At 32.2% G+C, this 18,854-nt stretch overlaps 1 protein-coding gene across 1 annotated transcript; it reads right to left on the bottom strand.

The window, feature by feature from the left end:
- Positions 1 to 339: 339 nt before the first annotated feature.
- Positions 340 to 1,709, bottom strand: LOC107902131 (geraniol 8-hydroxylase-like). Its single transcript, XM_016828357.2, has 3 exons — positions 1,038 to 1,709; positions 726 to 958; positions 340 to 649 (listed from the first exon to the last, which is right to left on the bottom strand). Exons 1-3 carry the CDS (start codon positions 1,707 to 1,709, stop codon positions 340 to 342), a joined length of 1,215 nt encoding a protein of 404 aa, XP_016683846.2.
- Positions 1,710 to 18,854: the final 17,145 nt, after the last annotated feature.

Genomic DNA, 18,854 nt, shown 5'->3' with positions numbered 1-18,854 from the left:
GGTCTAGTTAGGTCCAAAAAAATTAGATACCAAATAAATATAAGTTACCAAATTTAGATACCTCCGTATATATTAACCTTTATAAGAACAATTATTCTATACATCATATATAAATTTATTAGTGATAGTAAACTATATAAGCACAAGTATATATTTCATTCAAAACATATCCATATAAATTTTTAGGATTTAAACCTAAGATGCATTATAATCTCTAATGGCTCAACTTTACTATGTAAAGTCTTATTTATTCTATTACGTAGTTACTTTTTTCTTACGTAGTAACAATTCTTTAACATACATATCATATAGTTTATGATACGCAAAAACTGAACATATTCATCGGTATTGCTCCAAATTAGGAAGTCGTGTGACGGGTATAGCAACAAGTGATTCCGCTTTCTTCAAAAAAATCCCAAATTTATCTTCTAAACTAGGCTTAGTCTCCTCCGGTAATCCCCATTCAAAAGAGTGCACCAAAGAGCCCAAGAGCAGTGCCGCCATCTTCTCCGCCAGAGAAACCCCAACACACATCCTCCTCCCTGAACCAAATGGAAAAAACCTGAAATCGCTGCCTCGATAGCTTATGTCGGTTTCGAAGAATCTCTCAGGCTGAAACCGAAGAGGATCATCCCACAACTCAGGGTCCCTTTGCATGATCCATGCATTAATGAAAACCGTGAAACCTTTAGGGATAGTAAATCCACCAATAACAGTGGTCTCACTGGGCACATGAGGAATTAGCAATGGAGCAACCGGGTGAAGACGGAGTCTCCTTTATGACAGCATCCAAGTAGACAAGTTGAGGTATATGAGAGTCTTCCACCGTGTTCTGGTTTCCGACTACCGTATCTAATTCCTCTACGAGTTTCTTCATTTTATCTCGATGGCATAATAGTTCGGTCATCGCCCACTCTACAGTAGTGGGTATTGTATCCGTACCGGCGACCATCAAATCCTATGAGATATAGAGATTAATATTGTAAATTGGAAAATATCAACACTTATGTGGATGTTATTATGTTGAAGTTATTTACCAGAAGCAAAGCTTTCTCTTCGTTGTTGGATAAAGAGTTTTTATCATCTCCTCGCCAGTGCAGCTCCAACAATTGCTGCATAAAATCCTTGCTAATTTTCTCCTTTTCTTTTCCATCATCTATAATGTTTCTTCGGTTCTTCATCATTGATTCAAAAACCCCATAAAACCACGACAATTGCTCCTTCGCTTTGGATTCAATTCCTTGTAAATCAAATGGGGCCAGAATTGGGAAAAGATCAGAAACATTCGGTGTTGCAGATGTTACTATAAATTCATCCAATCGTTTCCTAAACTCAATCAAATCTTGCGATGGATCATCACCCCATAGCCTGCTCATCATCACTCGTAGAGCGGTTGCTGATAATTGTTTATATATGTTAACTGAGGAACCAACTTTTCCGTGAATCTCCTTCACCATTCGTCGAACCTCTTGTTGACGAAGCACGCAGCAAGCATCCAAGCTTTGTTTGCTCATGATTTCGCAAATAACAAGCTTACGCAGCCGGTTGCATCTAGGACCGTTGGGTCTCCATAAGATGTTGAGTCCACCAAAGGTGCCGACCACAGCGGCTGCTGGAACGTCACGGTTAGCGAAGATGGCGTCCTGAACTTTGAGGACCTCGTTGGCTAGTGAAGGCGAGTTTATGACTATTGCCAAAACGCTCCCCATTCGAAGTTTGAAGATGGGACCATAGACCCGAGACAGGTCTGAAAAGTAACGGTGCAATTCGGGTTTAATGAAGGGAAGGTTTCCTATTATAGGCAAGCCTAAAGGACCAGGTGGTAGAGGTGGGCTTATTTTGGTGAATTTCATACCCCACCACCATCATGCACAGCAGAATATTACTAGTGCCCCCGCCATAAGAGGAGCGAATTGAGGGGCATGGCAGCCCCATGACCGGCCTTCGCAAGCAAGAACTGCGTGCTTGTTGTGTAAGTTGGTCATATTTGTTTTCAGTGATCGAATGCAGAAGAAATGGAGTTATATATAGAGAGCAACTGAATGTATAGCTAGGAATGAAGTATACATTTTAACTTTGACATTTTTTTAGTTTCTAACCTTATACCAAATCCCATACGACTGAGTCTTATAATTACTAAATTCATAACATAAAACTATTTGATATATTATTAAAAATTAAACATGGAATATAGTCATTTTATTTACTAATAGTAAATCTTGTTTTTTTAAAATTTATTATTTTATAAATATAATCAGACTTTATTACTCAAAAATGCCAAAAAAATTTTATATTTATTAGAGTAGGCAGATTGTTGGAATGATTACGAGAATAAGCAGATTTAGGGAAAACGCTTCTAGTTGGAATCGCTTTCTGCATGGTACCAATAAAACGTTTCTAGGTGGAAGTATTTTTTTTGCATTTCACCTGAAAAAGCTTCCAGCTGAAAGCATTTCCTGTCGTGTTATATTGGGGTTCAAGGTTTTTAGGGTCTTGTAGGATTCTTTAGTGTTTAAGGTTTAGGATTAGGGTTTTAAAGTAAGGTTGTGTTTAAGGTTAGTTTAGGGTTTTGGGTTAAATTTTAAATTGATAAAATATTTAAAATAATAGTAATTGTAATTATTGAATTCGATATTTAAAATATTTATGTTTACCCCAATCGTATATTCAAATTTCATTTTGCAAATCGATTTAAAATCGAAACTAGGAGTAATTGGTTCAGATGCAAAACTAATTTTAAAAATTTTTGCGTTTTTTTTAACCTTAGTTTGATTCGATATTTATGTAAAACACTTATTCAGTACATTATTTTTGACGAGATGAGTTCTGAAAATATATTTCGGGAATTCTAAGATATCTGAAATATGATGTGAAATTCCCTAGTTAGTGGGGGTTGAAATTTGTAGAGACAAAACGCTCCAAGCAAGACACACTATCAGCAGAAGTACTGAAAATGCGTCCAGCTGGAAGCGTTTTTTTGCTGAGTTCACATTGAAAATGCTTCCAACTAGACACGCTTTCAGCACTTTTGTTGACAGTGCATCCTGTTTAGAGCGTTTTGTATCTACAAATTTCAACCTCCTACTATCTAGGGATTTTTTCAGAATCAAATAGGAGGTCATGCCATGGTCTATAAATGTAACATATTTTCAGCCTCCAATGGCATAAGCCATTTATTAAGAAATAAAATTTTTAGAAGTTCAGAGGAATAGAAGTTTGCAAGGCATAGGTTGGAGAAATGATACTATTTGTAGAAAAAGTAAGTATAAACATTGATTTTTGTTGTTAATATTTATTTGAAGTATCTTTTTTCTTGCATAATGTTTTTGTCCCTAAGGGATGTGTAAAATTCCTGAACTACTGAGACAACACTAGAGTCTTTCGGGATCACACAAAAGTATTTTCATCTATGGTATCAGACCAGGCCAAATTTCTTGACAGAGGGTCATCGACGATTCAAATTTCCACTCTTGAATAAATGTTTTTTCCCTGAAGTTCTAAAGTATAATTTTTGACATTTTAATTCAGGAAATTAAAGAGGTTTGGAACCATTAATGATTATATTTCATTAGTTCCCCTAACTTTCATTGGAGGCTATTCAATGGTATTTTATGTTAGGAACTAATAAAATAGCAAGCAATATTTTCAATGAAACAATAAGAATAAGAATTAAGAACCCTTAACCTTGATTTACACGGTTGAATTCCTTGTGATAACTTGTTCCACTATAGAGCATGACCCATACCAAGTGTGTTTGCAAGGAGATCCACAACAAAATATGAGAACAAAAAAAGAATGGTTTTGGGGATTTTTAAAGGATTTAAGAGACTTTGAGAGGATTTAGAGTTTAAGAATTTTTTTAGTAATAGTTAAAAGAGTTGTTATGTTTAAAAAGGAGGGTTTTGAGGTTTAAAACCAATTAAAATTAGGTTTAATGAGTCGATTTGTGCGATCGGGTTGGGTCGACCTTGCAAAAAATTATACCAATGTCGCGACAACCCTATTAGTTTACAGTTGTCATGACATCGGGCTCGATTTCACGACACACTCTGAAATTTTATAATTTTGGTATACTGTCTTCCTTGCCACGACACAGAGGTGTTGTGTCATAATATCGAGATGATTTTCTAGATTTCTTCAGTTTTGAATGTGGTGTTGCGACATAGGGGTGTCGTGTTGCGACACTGACTCTGTTTTAACCCAAATTTCCAATTTTCAAAGTGCCTCAAGTTCTATATAATAAAAAATTTAATAATAGTTAAAGTTTAAACTAATAAGTTAATTAAATATACATATACATAAAATTAAATTTTAATTAAATCTATCATGTTTTGCTGCCAGATTCATCTGTCAGCTCAATCAGTGTGCCTGAGGATGTTTTCTTTGTTTTGTTTCTATCAGTGTTCGTCCAGCATCTATTATGCCATTCCAGCTTCTTACATTTATCCCGCTCTTTGAATTTAATTTTTCTACCTGCATTAATCACAGAAAATACTTCCCTGGCTCAAGGTTGTTAGGGATTTTTACAGATGTTTCATAACATGCCTCCTTAACCTAGATAGAAAGAAATCTCAATAGTCTGCTGACTCCAAACGCAATTAGAAGGATTGTCTTATTGCCATCCTATGCCACGACCAACAACATCCGAAGGGTATATCTACTATATATAAAGATACTGTCTATTTGTACCAATGGCTTGCAGTACTAAAATGCTTAGGAGCATTGCTTGAAGGTCCAAAACAAATAGTGGAACACTCGACATCTACAAAGCAAGCGATCGTTCTAGTAAGGGCCCCGTTTCCAGATTAATTACATAATTAAGACTGACACAACAATCCTCGAACTCGCTTTCACCATCGGTAGTATTATGCCTGCAATCATCTCTGAATCCAACTTAAGATGATCTCAAGAAATACCTACAACACCACGAGTACATTAAATTTGGCAATTCAACTATGTCATAATCTATACCAGTATTTATACAGTACCAGGGGTAACATACATATGCGGAGCGATAAACTTCTTAATCGTCCATAACCCTGTCTTCTTCTTAACAGAAGTCATGATTTTCCATGCACATCTACTGTCTCACATTGCACACTTGGCCTTAAACTTCTCATATTGAGATTTAAACACGTGGAAGTTAACCCCGTTCTTAATGTTTTATCGCTTCACTGCAGCGACAAAACCATCTTTAGTGGAAAAATCCTTACCTACTTCTAAATTACCCGAATCCAAAGAAGAACTTGCGTGGCCCAGCCTCCTATGTGGTAGTTTTGCAAACTCCAACCATCCTTTGCCAATAAGTCGACATTATGCTTGTGGGTTGGAGGTGAGTATGTCGTGAATCGTTGATCTTTTTATTCTTCTTCACCCCCTTCATCGTCTATCAGATTCATGTTGGCACCGGGCTCCCGAACTGGATCGATATCAGATTCATTGCCATCTTCGTTTTCTGACCCACTTATATCTGTCATGTTGAATATCCCCTCCCTGGTAGACCTCGTAGGGAGTACATCATCCCTTATTGTGTAGTTGTTGAAATATTTAGAATCACTTGTCGATTGCCAATCGCTGGAAGTTAATGTCTCTCCCCAGTAAGTATTCCCAACGTTAATCATTGATTGACTGAAGTTCATGTCTAACCCACTAATTGAGTGTCATGTAGGGGTTGTGTATTTTGTTCTACCACCAAAACCCGATTGTCAATGTTCTACCTCCCGCGGTTGAAATCTAAGGCCGAGACAAATGAGTGTCTTCCCATTGATGATTCCAGGATATCATAATGGGAACTTTCTAACAAAGTGATGAACCCATCACACAATTGTGTCATTGGCCCATCAACATTTTCAATAATTCTGGCCTCTCAAAAAGGAATAGATGTCAACATCCTTTGTCCTTTATCTGGGCTTGAAAATTCCACATATAACTTAAGAAACGGTAATCCACGACCGATATGCACCTGCACTGTCGCCTTCAATCCTATAGCACCTTTGATATTGAAAGCTCATATCTCACGAGGTCGACTGAAGCACAGAATTGATACTTAATAGATGATACTCTCATTTGGTTGGATCCGACGATTTTTTGCCTAATTCTTGTCCGGAGTTTTGGCAACTATATGTTCTGGTTAAATGATAGTTGCGTTGTGTTTTTCGATAAAAAAACGACGTTGTTCTCGATGTCATAGACCTCATCATCATAATAAATAATAGCATTAATTCATCCTCTCATTTTGAACCAAATTATCTGCCGAGAGAAGTTCAAAACAAAAACATTATGCAAAAAAAATGTTTCAAATAAATATTAACAACAAAAATCAATGCTTATGCTTACTTTTTATACAGATAGTATCGTTGCTCCAACTTATGCCTTCTCTGCAAACTTCTATTTTTCTGAACTTCTAAAAATTTTATTTCCTTGTAAATGGCTTATGCCATCGGAGGTTGAAATAAGTTACATTTATAGCATATGGCATGACCTCTTATTTGATTCTGAAAAAAATCCACGGATAGTGGGGGGTTGAAATTTGTAGAGACAAAACGCTCCAAGCAAGACACACTGTCAGCAGAAGTATTGAAAGCGTGTCCAGTTGGAAACATCTTCGGTGCCAACTCAGCAAAAAACGCTTCCAGCTGCATGCGCTTTCAATAGTTCTACTGACAGTGCGTCCTACTTGGAGCATTTTGTCTCTACAAATTTCATCCCCCACTAACCAAGAAATTTTACATCATATTTCAAATATCCCAATATTCCTGAGATATATTTTCAAAACCCATCTCGTAAAAAGTAATGCATTGGATAGGTATTTTACTAAAATATCAGATCAAACTAAAATTAAAAAAACACAAAAAAAACTTTAAAACTAGTTTTGCATCCGAATCGAGTACCCCGAGTTTTGATTTTGAATCAATTTACAAAATGAAATTTGAATATACGATTGGTGTAAATACAAATATTTTAAATATTGAATTCAATAATTACAATTATTATCATTTTAAATATTGTATCCATTTAAAACCTAAAGCCCTAAACTAACCCTACTTTAAAACCCTAATCCCAAAACCTTAAACACTAAAAAACTATAAAAACCCCTAAAGAAACCCTAAAAAACCTTGAACCCTAATATAACACAGGGAAAACGCTTCCAACTAGAAGCTTTTTCAGGTGAAATGCAATAAAATGCTTCTAGCTGGTACCACACAAAAAGTGCTTCCAACTGGAAGCATTTTCCCTAAATCGGCCTATCCCTATAATTATTCCAAAAATTGCCCTACTCTGGTAAATATAAAAAAATTTCGGCATTTTTGAGTAATAAATTCTTTTGATCACAATAATATGGTATTATTTATTTTATTTTGAATAGTTTTTTAAAGATAAATTTAAATTTTTAATGTCGAAACCATTTTTAAAATTGAGTTTTGAAAAATGGGAATCGACTTTAAGAAAAACGAAAACAGGAGTCGCCACCAATCTTTTTAGGTGTGATTGGATCACCTTATAAAATGTTTTGTTTTAAAACATTAATTTTGGTCTACGAAAGTCGAGAAAACGGATTCGGGAGTCAGTTACGTACGAGGAAGGGTTAGCACCCTCGTAACGCCCAAAAATTGGTACCTAATTGATTATCAAGTGTCTTTAATGTCGGAAATTTGAAAGTTTTAAGATGCAAACCTCTTTTAATTAGAATGTCTCAATTTTGAAAATTAAGGCTTACTTATTTCAAACGAGTCAAAACATCACATCCAGTAAGTTAGGACGCAACATTTTAAAACCTTCGAAACTAAGCTCGTCTTTCGAAAATTTCTATCTCGAAACAACAAAACGCCATATCCAGTAAGTTAGGACACTATGTTTTGAAATCTTGAAATAATTGTTTAAGTTTTGAAAACTCAAAATCACTTAGAAGGGTGCTTGACTATTCGAACTCAACGAGAAAAGTTGCAACCCAGTAAGTTAGGGCACTACTTTTCTCGAAACTTCCAAACACCAAACATTGCTTTTTTATTTTTGAAAACTTTGGAATCTCATTTTTTATTGATGTATGTGGAATCATATTAACATTATAGAATATAACATACAAGATAGCATATTATCATAATAGGTAAGTAAAAGCATGAATTTAAACAAATTTTAAACAACAAACATGGCAAATTTAAAACATGTAAAACATACATACAAAAATATACGTCATACATTAAAAATGAATAAGTAAGCATATAAACATATAAGGTATAATTCAACATACATTTTAATAAATCAATAGACAAAAAATGATGCATGGCGTACAATTTAACATAAACATGCAAAAATTATACAATAATATATATCATAAAATAGCACATAAAAGAAATAATTAAACATAGCATATAAAAAAATGAAACTAAGCACAAATAAGATAAATGACATACACTAAAAAATGAATAAATAGAACATTTACAAATTATAAAAATATAATGCAATAGTTCAAAATACATGAAATGATAATATAATATATATACATGCATAGAAAAGATATATTTGAAAATAAACTATATAAAAAGGTTAAATATTATAATATATAAAATACATAATCAAATGTATAAAAGATAGGAATAAATATACATATTTGAAAAATGAAGAAATTAAAAAAATAGGTTGAAAAACTAAGATAGACGAAGAATAAAATAAGAACAAACCACAGAGAGTAAGAATGCAAGAGGGAGAGAAATTTGAGTGAATGCTCTCAAGAATTCTTATTACTTCCCAAAACTCAAGTGATTTACAATGAAGGGAGATGCCTCTATTTATAGTTGAGCCTCCCCAAATCCAACTGTACAGATCAATTACATCAACGGTTAAGATTAAAGGATATCTACAAATTAAATCTCCAAGATTACAAGATCATATCTTCAAGATTGCATATCATATCTAAGATTGCATATCATATCTAAGATTGCATATCCTTAAAGATTATATTTCCATATGAGTCAAACTTATAGATGGACCTTAAATCTTTTCAAGTAATGGGTCATTCCAATTGGGCCAAATTATATGTTTATAATTTTGTACTGGACTTGGACTTTGTTTTATTTTTATTTTTTGGGGGTTTATTATTTTAAATACTGAAATGGGCCGGGCAAAATTGAGTGTCTACATTTAAAATTTTAATAAATGAGAAAATAATTTACTTTAAAAGTAAGATTTTGAAAAATAAAGTCAACTTTGGTTTGCTTGAAACTAGAAATGGACTCCCTTACTGCATTGAATAAAAAAAAATATTGGATTAGAGAATCGTAATCAAGAAGAAGAATACTCCATAGGTGAAGGGGGATCTTGTATCAGATGCACAAAAATAAGAATATATGTTCTCTCAAAAGAAAAAACAATAGAAGAGCAACATGAAAGCAGAGCTTGATTTATTCTTAAGAAGTTATTCACGTTTTCAATTGACATGGGATGATTCTTAAAATAATAAATCACTTTTTTTAATTGTGATAGTTGATTTATTGTGTAACCATGACATGAGTTTCAAATAATAAAGCATTTGGTAGCGTTGATAAATAATAAGATCATTTTAACATTTTTACTTAAGTTGGGTGATTTCTTTTACCTATGTAAATTTATGTTTTAAATATCAGTTCTCTTTTACTCAACTTCAATTTTTTTCCCACTTTTATCCTCACCAAGCAGCCTCATATAACAAGTATTACAACTATTCATAGGTTGTGTCATCCATCGACCAAGTCGGCCTAGCTTGTCCCTTTTTGTCCTTGAGTCGACCCAACCCAGCCTAGCCGAAATATGAATCAAATGGTTTTTAAAAATATTTTATTTTAATTTAATTATAAAATATAAAAAATATATATTTTTATTAATTTATTAATTTTAAGGAGTAAATTATTTTATATATTTAATATAAATTATATTATACAACTATATAGATATTTTATATATTTAATACAAATATTTTTAAATTATAAATAGATAACAGTTAATAGATTTTTTGAAAAATATTTAATAAATTATAAATTTATACAACCATAAATATATGGTGTTTTTTTTTCATTTTATAACCAATAATTAACTATTAGGAATATTTTGTCATTTTATAACCAATATTTTAAACATATATGTGTTCTAAATTCGTAGTAAAGTAAAATGTATAACAAATATTAAAATAAAGCTTTAGTTGAGTGGTAAATTAAAGGTTTTACTAATGCAATTGGTGTGAGTTCAAATCCCATAATATATATATTTTTATTGGTTTTTAACTGACAAAGCTAAAATACCCTCAAATAATATTACTTATTTTAATTATGGAAAGGCATTCTCGTAATTTTTTAACCGAGTTGGTGACCGATTGAGGGTGACACCAACTCAGTCTGGAGTTTAAATAATAATAAGTATAGATATACAACTTATAGAGGTAATAGGGTGTGTATAATAAAACTAAAGTGTATAAAATATTAAAATAAAGCTTTAGTTGAGTGGTAAATTAAAAGTTTTATAAATACAATTGATGTGGGCTCGAATCCTACCATATTTATTTTTATTGGTTTTTTAAAGTTAAAAGACTAAAATACCCTCGAATAATATTATTATTTTTAATAAAAAAGGGTATTCTCATAATTTCCTAACCAAGTTGGTGCCCAGTTGACTTGTGACATCAACTTAGTCAAGAAGTTAAAAAATAGTGTAGATAAATTTGTGTCGCAAGTTAACTTGACAAGGACTCAAGTTGATGACAACAACAGGATAAACAATTTAATTTAATTTTCTTATCTTAATAACGTACATATTTCATGTGTTATTATTAATTAGTTTCAAACCGCAAGTTTCATTATCTATTGTATGTTATTTTTAGTCACACATTTGTGTTCTAAATTTATGATTTCTACATGTATATACATATGATAGAATTTCCCGTATATATATATTACTTAAATTTGAAAATTATTAAAAAAAATAAAATACAAAATATAAAAGAAAAAGTCTCCTCCCATTAAATAATAATAATAGAAAGAAAAATGTCAATTTACTTTAGTCTCCTGAATTTAGTGAAAACAACTTCTTGACTGCAAAAACTTCTCGGAAATTAACAATAAAATTATCCTTGAAGAGTTATATATATTATCTTTTTGAAATTTAATAGTAAAATATTTTATATTTCCAAAAAAATATTATATTTCTAAAAAAATATTATATTTATCAATAACATGTTAAAATTATTGCAATATTTCTACTTTTAGCTTCAATTAAGCTTTTAAGTCAAAAGAATACAGCCTAAAAATATTTTATGGTACGTCATTTATTGGCCATGATAGTCTATGTATTGACCACTGCAATTCAACATGTGTAATCCCCAAAATTGGGATTAGAATTATTTAGGTTAGTTGGTTGGACCAGTGGTTTAGTGGTGTTGTTAAGTACATTTTTGTGCTTTAAAAGAAAAATGAGTTTATTGGTTCAGTGACTAACTTTTTAGAAACTTATCTTTGGTCTCGGGTTCGAGTCCATGTGTATACAATGTAGGAATTGTTTTTTTTTGTATTTTTGGTAGTTAAATTTTGGAAGGGGTTTTGACAAGTTATATATTGACTATTTTGTTTTGAAATCTATTCTAATAGTAATAATAAATAAATTTGATTGGTTTTGTTAGATATTAACTAAATTATTAATTCCTTATTTTTATTTATTTGTTAATTAAGTTTTAAATTAAAATATATATATATATTCCAAAACTTGTTTCCACGTTTTCCCCCATTTTCTTTCTTTCCCTCATGTTCTTTCTCTCATTCTCACGACACTTTTCATTTTTCGGCATCCGAAAATCACAAAAACTCGGGTTTTTGGTAAGCACCTAAAGCAGTTTTGAAGCAGGAGGCAACGTAGAAGACTCCCGAACCCTAAAACGACCATTCAATAACATAATTAAACAATTTAATTGACAACAACACCCAATCACGCGCCGAAAAACTATGTCGAAAGTTTTGACACAAAACCTTCAACGAATCCAGACTTACCAACAAAATCAACAGTAATTACTCGAGTTATTGCACTGAGGATCATTGCTTTCGATATCCTCGCCTAAAAAGAAAACCAAACGGTCCCTTAAAAGAAGGTTTAAACAAATCGAGTTGAAACAAATCTAATAGAAACGAACGAAACAACCACTTAACAGAAGTTCTACAAATAAAAAAAAATCACACAATTAACTTTTCAATCGGCAATAGAGAAGTGCATACTTACCCGATCACACATACTACAACAAGCCATTTTTAGTGGTGTCGAAAATAGTGGTTTTGAGACCACAATTCCGACTAGTGAATTATTATTTTATTATTTATTGAATGTCTACAAGATTATATTAAGGTTGAATTAAAATTTTGTTAAGAAATTTTGATGTTTAAATGGTTAATTAGGTGAAAGGACTAAATCATAAAAAGTGTAAAAGTTGAGTTGTAACACCTTAAACCCGACCTAGACGTTATGGCTTAATCTGGCGATGCCATATGGAAGGGATTTTGTAAAATTTTAACTTGATAAAAACCACAAAACTCATAAACCCTTTAATACTTTCGTTAAATTCAAAACATGTTTTCAACTAGTCCACTTGTCTTAAAATATATCATTTTAGCGAAAGCTCATTTTGAGTAAAATCGTTCATGTTTAGAAAACAATTAAATATTGGTAAAACCTTTGTTTTTGGTAAAATTTGAGTTATAACACGTTTAGCAAATTTAAAATCATAGAATTTCTGTCTATCCTGAATTTAAAACAAAACAGTCCATAAAGTCCGAATTAAATAAAATAAAACCCAGATTAGACAAGAACATAAAAATTAAATCATAATCATAACCAGTTCGATCATGTGGTCACTGAGAGGCTCCGTTGGACAGATCCACCTAACTTTGTGGATTACCTGTACAGAATAGATAGCAGAAAGGGTGAGTTTACGTAAACTCAGTGTATAACCCCACAGAATTATGCAGGCATGCATACAGAATAACAGATATCAGTCAGATACAGTCTTGGGCCTAAGCCCATTACAGATTCAGATGCAGATTTGGGATTTAGCCCATCTCAGATACAGATACAGATACAAATATGCAGTCAGATACACAAATTAGGATCCTACCCCGGCCTCTACACACCATCTCCGACTATCCCTACACACCATGTGGGGTTTAAAACACCCACCCAGCCCTACACACCATGATGTGTCGAACGTGGCATGTATCAAATATAATGCACCTGAGTTGCCAGATAATAGGCGTAAACGCCTCTCAGAACACTTCCTCTAATATATATATCATCCCGCCCCAATCACATTAACAGACATGCATATAGATTTAACTAATAAATCATGCTTTTCCTAACAGATAACAGGTATCAGATACAGGCATGCTCATAACAGTACAATAGTCTAATAGAACACAAAGATTTAGGGTTTAGTAAGCCTTTTTCGACCCTAAGGTAAGTCCATAGTCAATTAGGATGACTCGTGTGACCCTATGGAAAATTTCAATATAATTGGCCCACATGCCCATGTGGCTTGCTCGTGTGGGCCCACACGTCCAGATCGCCCTTGCCCGTGTGGATTATACGGCCTGGTCCAGAAACCCACACGCCCATGTGGACTACTCGTGTAGACCCACACGCCCGTGTGGCCCACACGTCCAGTACGGTTTATCCCGTGTGGCCCACACAGCCACACTACAGCCACTACATGGTTCTGCGTTATGCACGGCCATATCTTCGTCGACCACACGGCCGTGTTGTCGCACACGACCTACCACAAGGGCAACAACACGCCCGTGTGGCTTCAACAATGGGGGTTTTTCGGCTTTCATTAAATCTCGTTTTTCTGTGTTTCGAGTACACACCTAGTTTGTTTAAGACACTACAACAACCACGAGCCTTCCGAAACCTAAGAAACAGAAATCCATTAGTCACCAATCCACTAATTTATGAGTCACAATAAATCCCGAAATAGTGCAAGCAACCTACCAACGACTAGCACAGATAATAACATGGTTAATTCACCAAAAACATGTTTCTTTCTCCACCACCTTCACTTACACCAGAATATTGTAGGAATCAAACCTTTAACCGTGCCAAAATCACATTACGAAGGATGATAAATCTAACAGTTACCGAAAATCAAAACTAAAGTGACCCTCTTACCTAAATCCCACGACAAGCACCAAAACACGAGAACAACACGAAGAAAGAGAAAGGCACAGGAAAGGTTCACGTCAGAAAAGAAAAAGAAAAATAGCCAAAAAGTTTGACGTTAGATTCTTCTTCAAATGAAAGAGAAAATTTGAACAGAGGAAAATAATCCCCAAAAATCTCTACAATCCCTTAATTTACTCCTTACAATCCCCCACTACTCATAACTCCCACAGAATCCTAACTCTACCAAAACACTGACACAAAGTTGAGCAAAAACATTAACCTTGCCAACACAAGGATTCAAACACAGGACCTCCAACAAATCCACACTCCACCTAACCACCAGACTAACAAGCCCATTCTGATATCCAATAGCAAAAATTAAAAATAAACCTACTCACCAAAGGTAAGGCTTAATTCTAAAAATAATAAAAAATTTCCAAAGTTGGGGCTTGAACTTAGAACCTCTCACATACATTCAAAACACTTAACCACTAAAGTAGACACACATTTGTGTCAAGATTTCACAGAATTAAAAATAAAAGTTTTGGGGAGTTACATGAGTTCTATTTTGGGGAGTTACATGAGTTCTATTAGTTTAAAAGGGCTAAATGGCTATGGAAAGGAAATCTAAAGGACATAAATAGTAATTATACCATCCTTAATGTTAGTGGAAAAATATGGACATGATTTAGTTAATTTTTAAGTTAAATTAGTAAGGGTGAATTGGTAATTAGTTAAATAAAAAAACTAATATCAAAATACTATCATCTCCTTCCTTATATCATTTTTTTAATCGAAATTCCATGGGATGAGAAGCTTGAAGTTTCGACTAGGGTTAGTTCATTGCATGGTATGATTTTAAGCCTCATTCTTAATGATTTTTATGTTTTGAGTTCGTTTTAGCTTAATCTAGCTAGCCCAGGGGTTAATTTGCAAAAGAAATTAAAGGTTAAGGGACTTTCCATGGATGTTTTTTAATGTGTTTTGATGTTATTTGATAGATTATGAATATTGGTTGTAAAATAAACATGTTTTGTTGAGTGATTTTTGTTGAATTTTGGAAATAGGGATTAAATTGTTAAAAGTATAAATCCATGGGTTTTTTTGTGAAATTTTGGTAATTATGGATTGTTTCAAGGTCCCTTTTAACATTCGTTAAGTTGGATTTAAGCTAAAATGAGTTATATTTAAGTTATGAGCTTAAGGACTAAATTGTGAAAACTTAAAATGTTAGGGGAAAATTTATAATTTTGCATAAATATGAACTATGGATTAAATTGAATACTAGAAGTACTTAATTGATTGAAATTATTTATTTGGATCAAGATAAACCACATTTGGACTTAAATCAAGGAAAAACTAAAGCTTCAGATTAGTGTTCGAATCTACCTCTACGCCGTAGTTATTGAGGTAAGTTTGTATGGATTATGATCATTTTAATGTTAATTAAATTGACTATTTTTTATGTTGTTTTAATATAAATGAATCTATATATAAATGTATCCATGTTATGATGAATTGACGGATAACGAGTTCCCGTTGAACCTCAAGAATTCTTAGGATACAAATGACATGTCATTAGGGATTTTATGTTTCGGGTGTTGGTCTTAAATTTCCTACCAATGGATGAGGTCATGCATTTGTTGCAGATTCTCCACAACTCGTGTGAGAAGCATCGTGTAGCTTACATTCCAACCTACAGCTTGTGTAAGCAAGCCCATTTCACAGCTCACGTGAGCATTGATGTAAAAGGAATGATACTGTTATATGTAAAGGCACACTATGTGTGAGCTTTCCCGAGTATTCGATGTAATTCTAGATGGTTCAACGAGTAAGAAAAAAGAATGAAATGGTAAGTATGCAAATGGATTGAATCATGACCCTATGAAAAGATTTATAAGCTAAATGATGTATTTATATATGTAAATTTACTTATCTTATGATTGAATTCATTTGTATCATAAACGAGTGTACTAACTTGTGAGTTGATGATGTTGTATAAGCTTAAACTAAGCTTATGGTATTGATAATGAATTATGCATAATCTATGAATTATATTAATGAAACGGTAAGTTATGTTTTAAGTTTATACGAGCTTACTAAGCACATATTGTTTACATAGTTACTTTCTTTTGTTTTATAGATAATCAGAAGCTCGATCGGTTGGAAGCCCGTTAGAGACCTAGCACACTATCCAGCAATAATTTCGGTAGATTTTGAGCATTTTGTCCAAGGTTAATAATGGCATGTATAGGTCTTTTGTATTGATAGTTCATGGATGTGTAATGAATGTGTTTGTATGTTTAAGCTTATGGAAGTTAAGTTTAGTTTGATGAACTTTAATGCTTTACTAAGTTATGTCATTTTGCTCACTTGTAAATGCTTGTATATATTACCCTTTTGGTATGTTTGTGATGGCTTGGAATTTGTCATTGTGTTAACATGTGGTGCTTAAATGCACTAGGTTGTATAATTGAGATTTGGTTAAATTGCTTTGGTGTAATCTTTAGTATTTGACACAATTGTGGTGCCTTTGAATGGCATATTGGTTAGGTGATTTAGGATGTTTGAAATGGTATGTTTATGTATGTTTGAATGATGTTTGAACCCCTTGAATGTGTGCTTAAATTATTTGCATGGTTTGGTATGATTTAAACTTGAAATGGCTTGATTTTAGGTAAATTTTGGGTTTACATGACCGTGTATCATTTGGAATGTCTTAGTGTTTCAAGTCAATGAGTTATATGGCCTAGCACACGACCTGGCCTGCGACACGACCGTGTGACCCTACTCAGTGAGTTACACAAGTGTGGACACAGGCTGGGACAAGGCCATGTGTCCCTTGTTTGAATGTTACAAAGCCTAGGCTATGTCACATGGCCTGGCCACACGACCGTGTGACCCTTTTTTTCAATTTTTGCATCTTTTTTCTTAAAACTCCTGTTTTGTTTCAAATTAGTCCCGAATTGCTTCTAAGCTATTTTTAGGACCTCGAAGGCTCGATTTAGGGACAGAATGCATGTGATTGAATGATTTATGATATATTTAATTTATTAAATGTTATGATATTAAATGCTTTCCAATTGTACAGTAATGTTCTGTTACCCAAATCCAACAATAGAGACGGGTTTGGGGTGTTACACACACCGAAACTATAACAGCAACCCAAGGAAAGAGAAGAAAAGGAAAAAGAAATGAAGAAAAAGAATGGAAGAGAAAGAACGATAAAAAGAAAAAGGAAAAAGAAAGAAAAACTAAAACTAAATAATTAACTTTAAAAGAAATAGAAAACCAAAAATAATTCTGCAAAGCTGCAAAAATTCATCCTCCCTTCACTTTTGCAAAGACTCAAACACGAGATCAAAGGGTAGACAGATGTTTAGCCAATAAACTAGCAGGCTCATACTTAACACAGATTTACACAGAATTAGCTTCAAGTCAACGACTCAATAGCATAGATTAATTAAAATTGAACTATCAAAACTTCTAAAGACGTGACTCAAACTCCCAACCTCAAACACATAAACAGAGTACATAACCACAAATATAGAGACTTAATTACGACAGAATTCAACAGTCAGACATTCAAATTTTGGGGCGTTACAAGAAACAACATAAAAAAAATCAAGCAAAATGCAAGATAAGAAGAAAAAAAATATCTTCCCCATGTAATAACAACTAAACTATATCACTGCATTTAGATTTCATCACACCAATAGAGTTGATATTTTCTGATTTTTTTTATAATTAATTATATTTATATAATATTTTTTTTTGTAAAATTTTAATTATTTACTAATAAAATTATTATCTAACTTAAACACAATTTGAACATATTTAATTATTTATTTTTAATATAAACATAGACTTAATAATTTAATTCTTAATAATTTGTTTTATATTAGTTTTAATCTTACTATTATATTAACTAATCTCACTATCATTATTACTTTTAATTTCACCAAATTTAATTTTACTATTTATCCAAAAAGAGCATAAGCCGAATAATTTCCATAGAACGAATACAAAACCAAGAAAAATACACCGCGTTTTATTTACATTATTTAAAACGATTTGACAAACAACATAAGTTTAAAATAATAAAAATTAATTTTTTTATAAAATTAAAGGATAAAATAAATCATTATACATATTTTATGTAATAAACATTTAAAACATGGGAAAAGAAGAGTAAAGTATAAGACAAGGAAATTAAATATCAAAACCAAATGTTGAAAATGAATATATTTTGCTTTATTTTTGTAGACTTTAATATTTCTTAGGTCTTCCATAAAGAAATTTCAACGGTGCATTCATTTGTTTTATAGGTATAATTATGTGGTATATTACGGGTAGAGGTTTGAAATTCCACGAATTGATATTAATTTTTAATTAATATTTAAAAATAAGACAAATAATAGTTTCCTAACTTCATTTGTATTTAAATATTTTCAATATTAGTATACTAAATAATAATCTTTAGTTTATACATATGATGTTGGATCATATAAATATATATGGGGAAAATCTTTTCCTAAAATAGAAAATTTTCTATTTAGGTCTTTTAATATTTTTAAAATTTTAAATTAATAAAAGTAAAATTGTACGTTGGTCTCCTAAAAATAATAAAAATTTGATTTAATCTTTTAAAAATTATAAAGATATAGACTATTAAAATTATGAAAATATAC

Source organism: Gossypium hirsutum, chromosome A04 (assembly GCF_007990345.1).
Source record: "Gossypium hirsutum isolate 1008001.06 chromosome A04, Gossypium_hirsutum_v2.1, whole genome shotgun sequence".
In the NCBI taxonomy this organism is placed as follows: Eukaryota; Viridiplantae; Streptophyta; class Magnoliopsida; order Malvales; family Malvaceae; genus Gossypium; species Gossypium hirsutum.
Note: the sequence above shows the minus strand (reverse complement) of the source record. Positions and strands in the feature narration are given on the sequence as shown.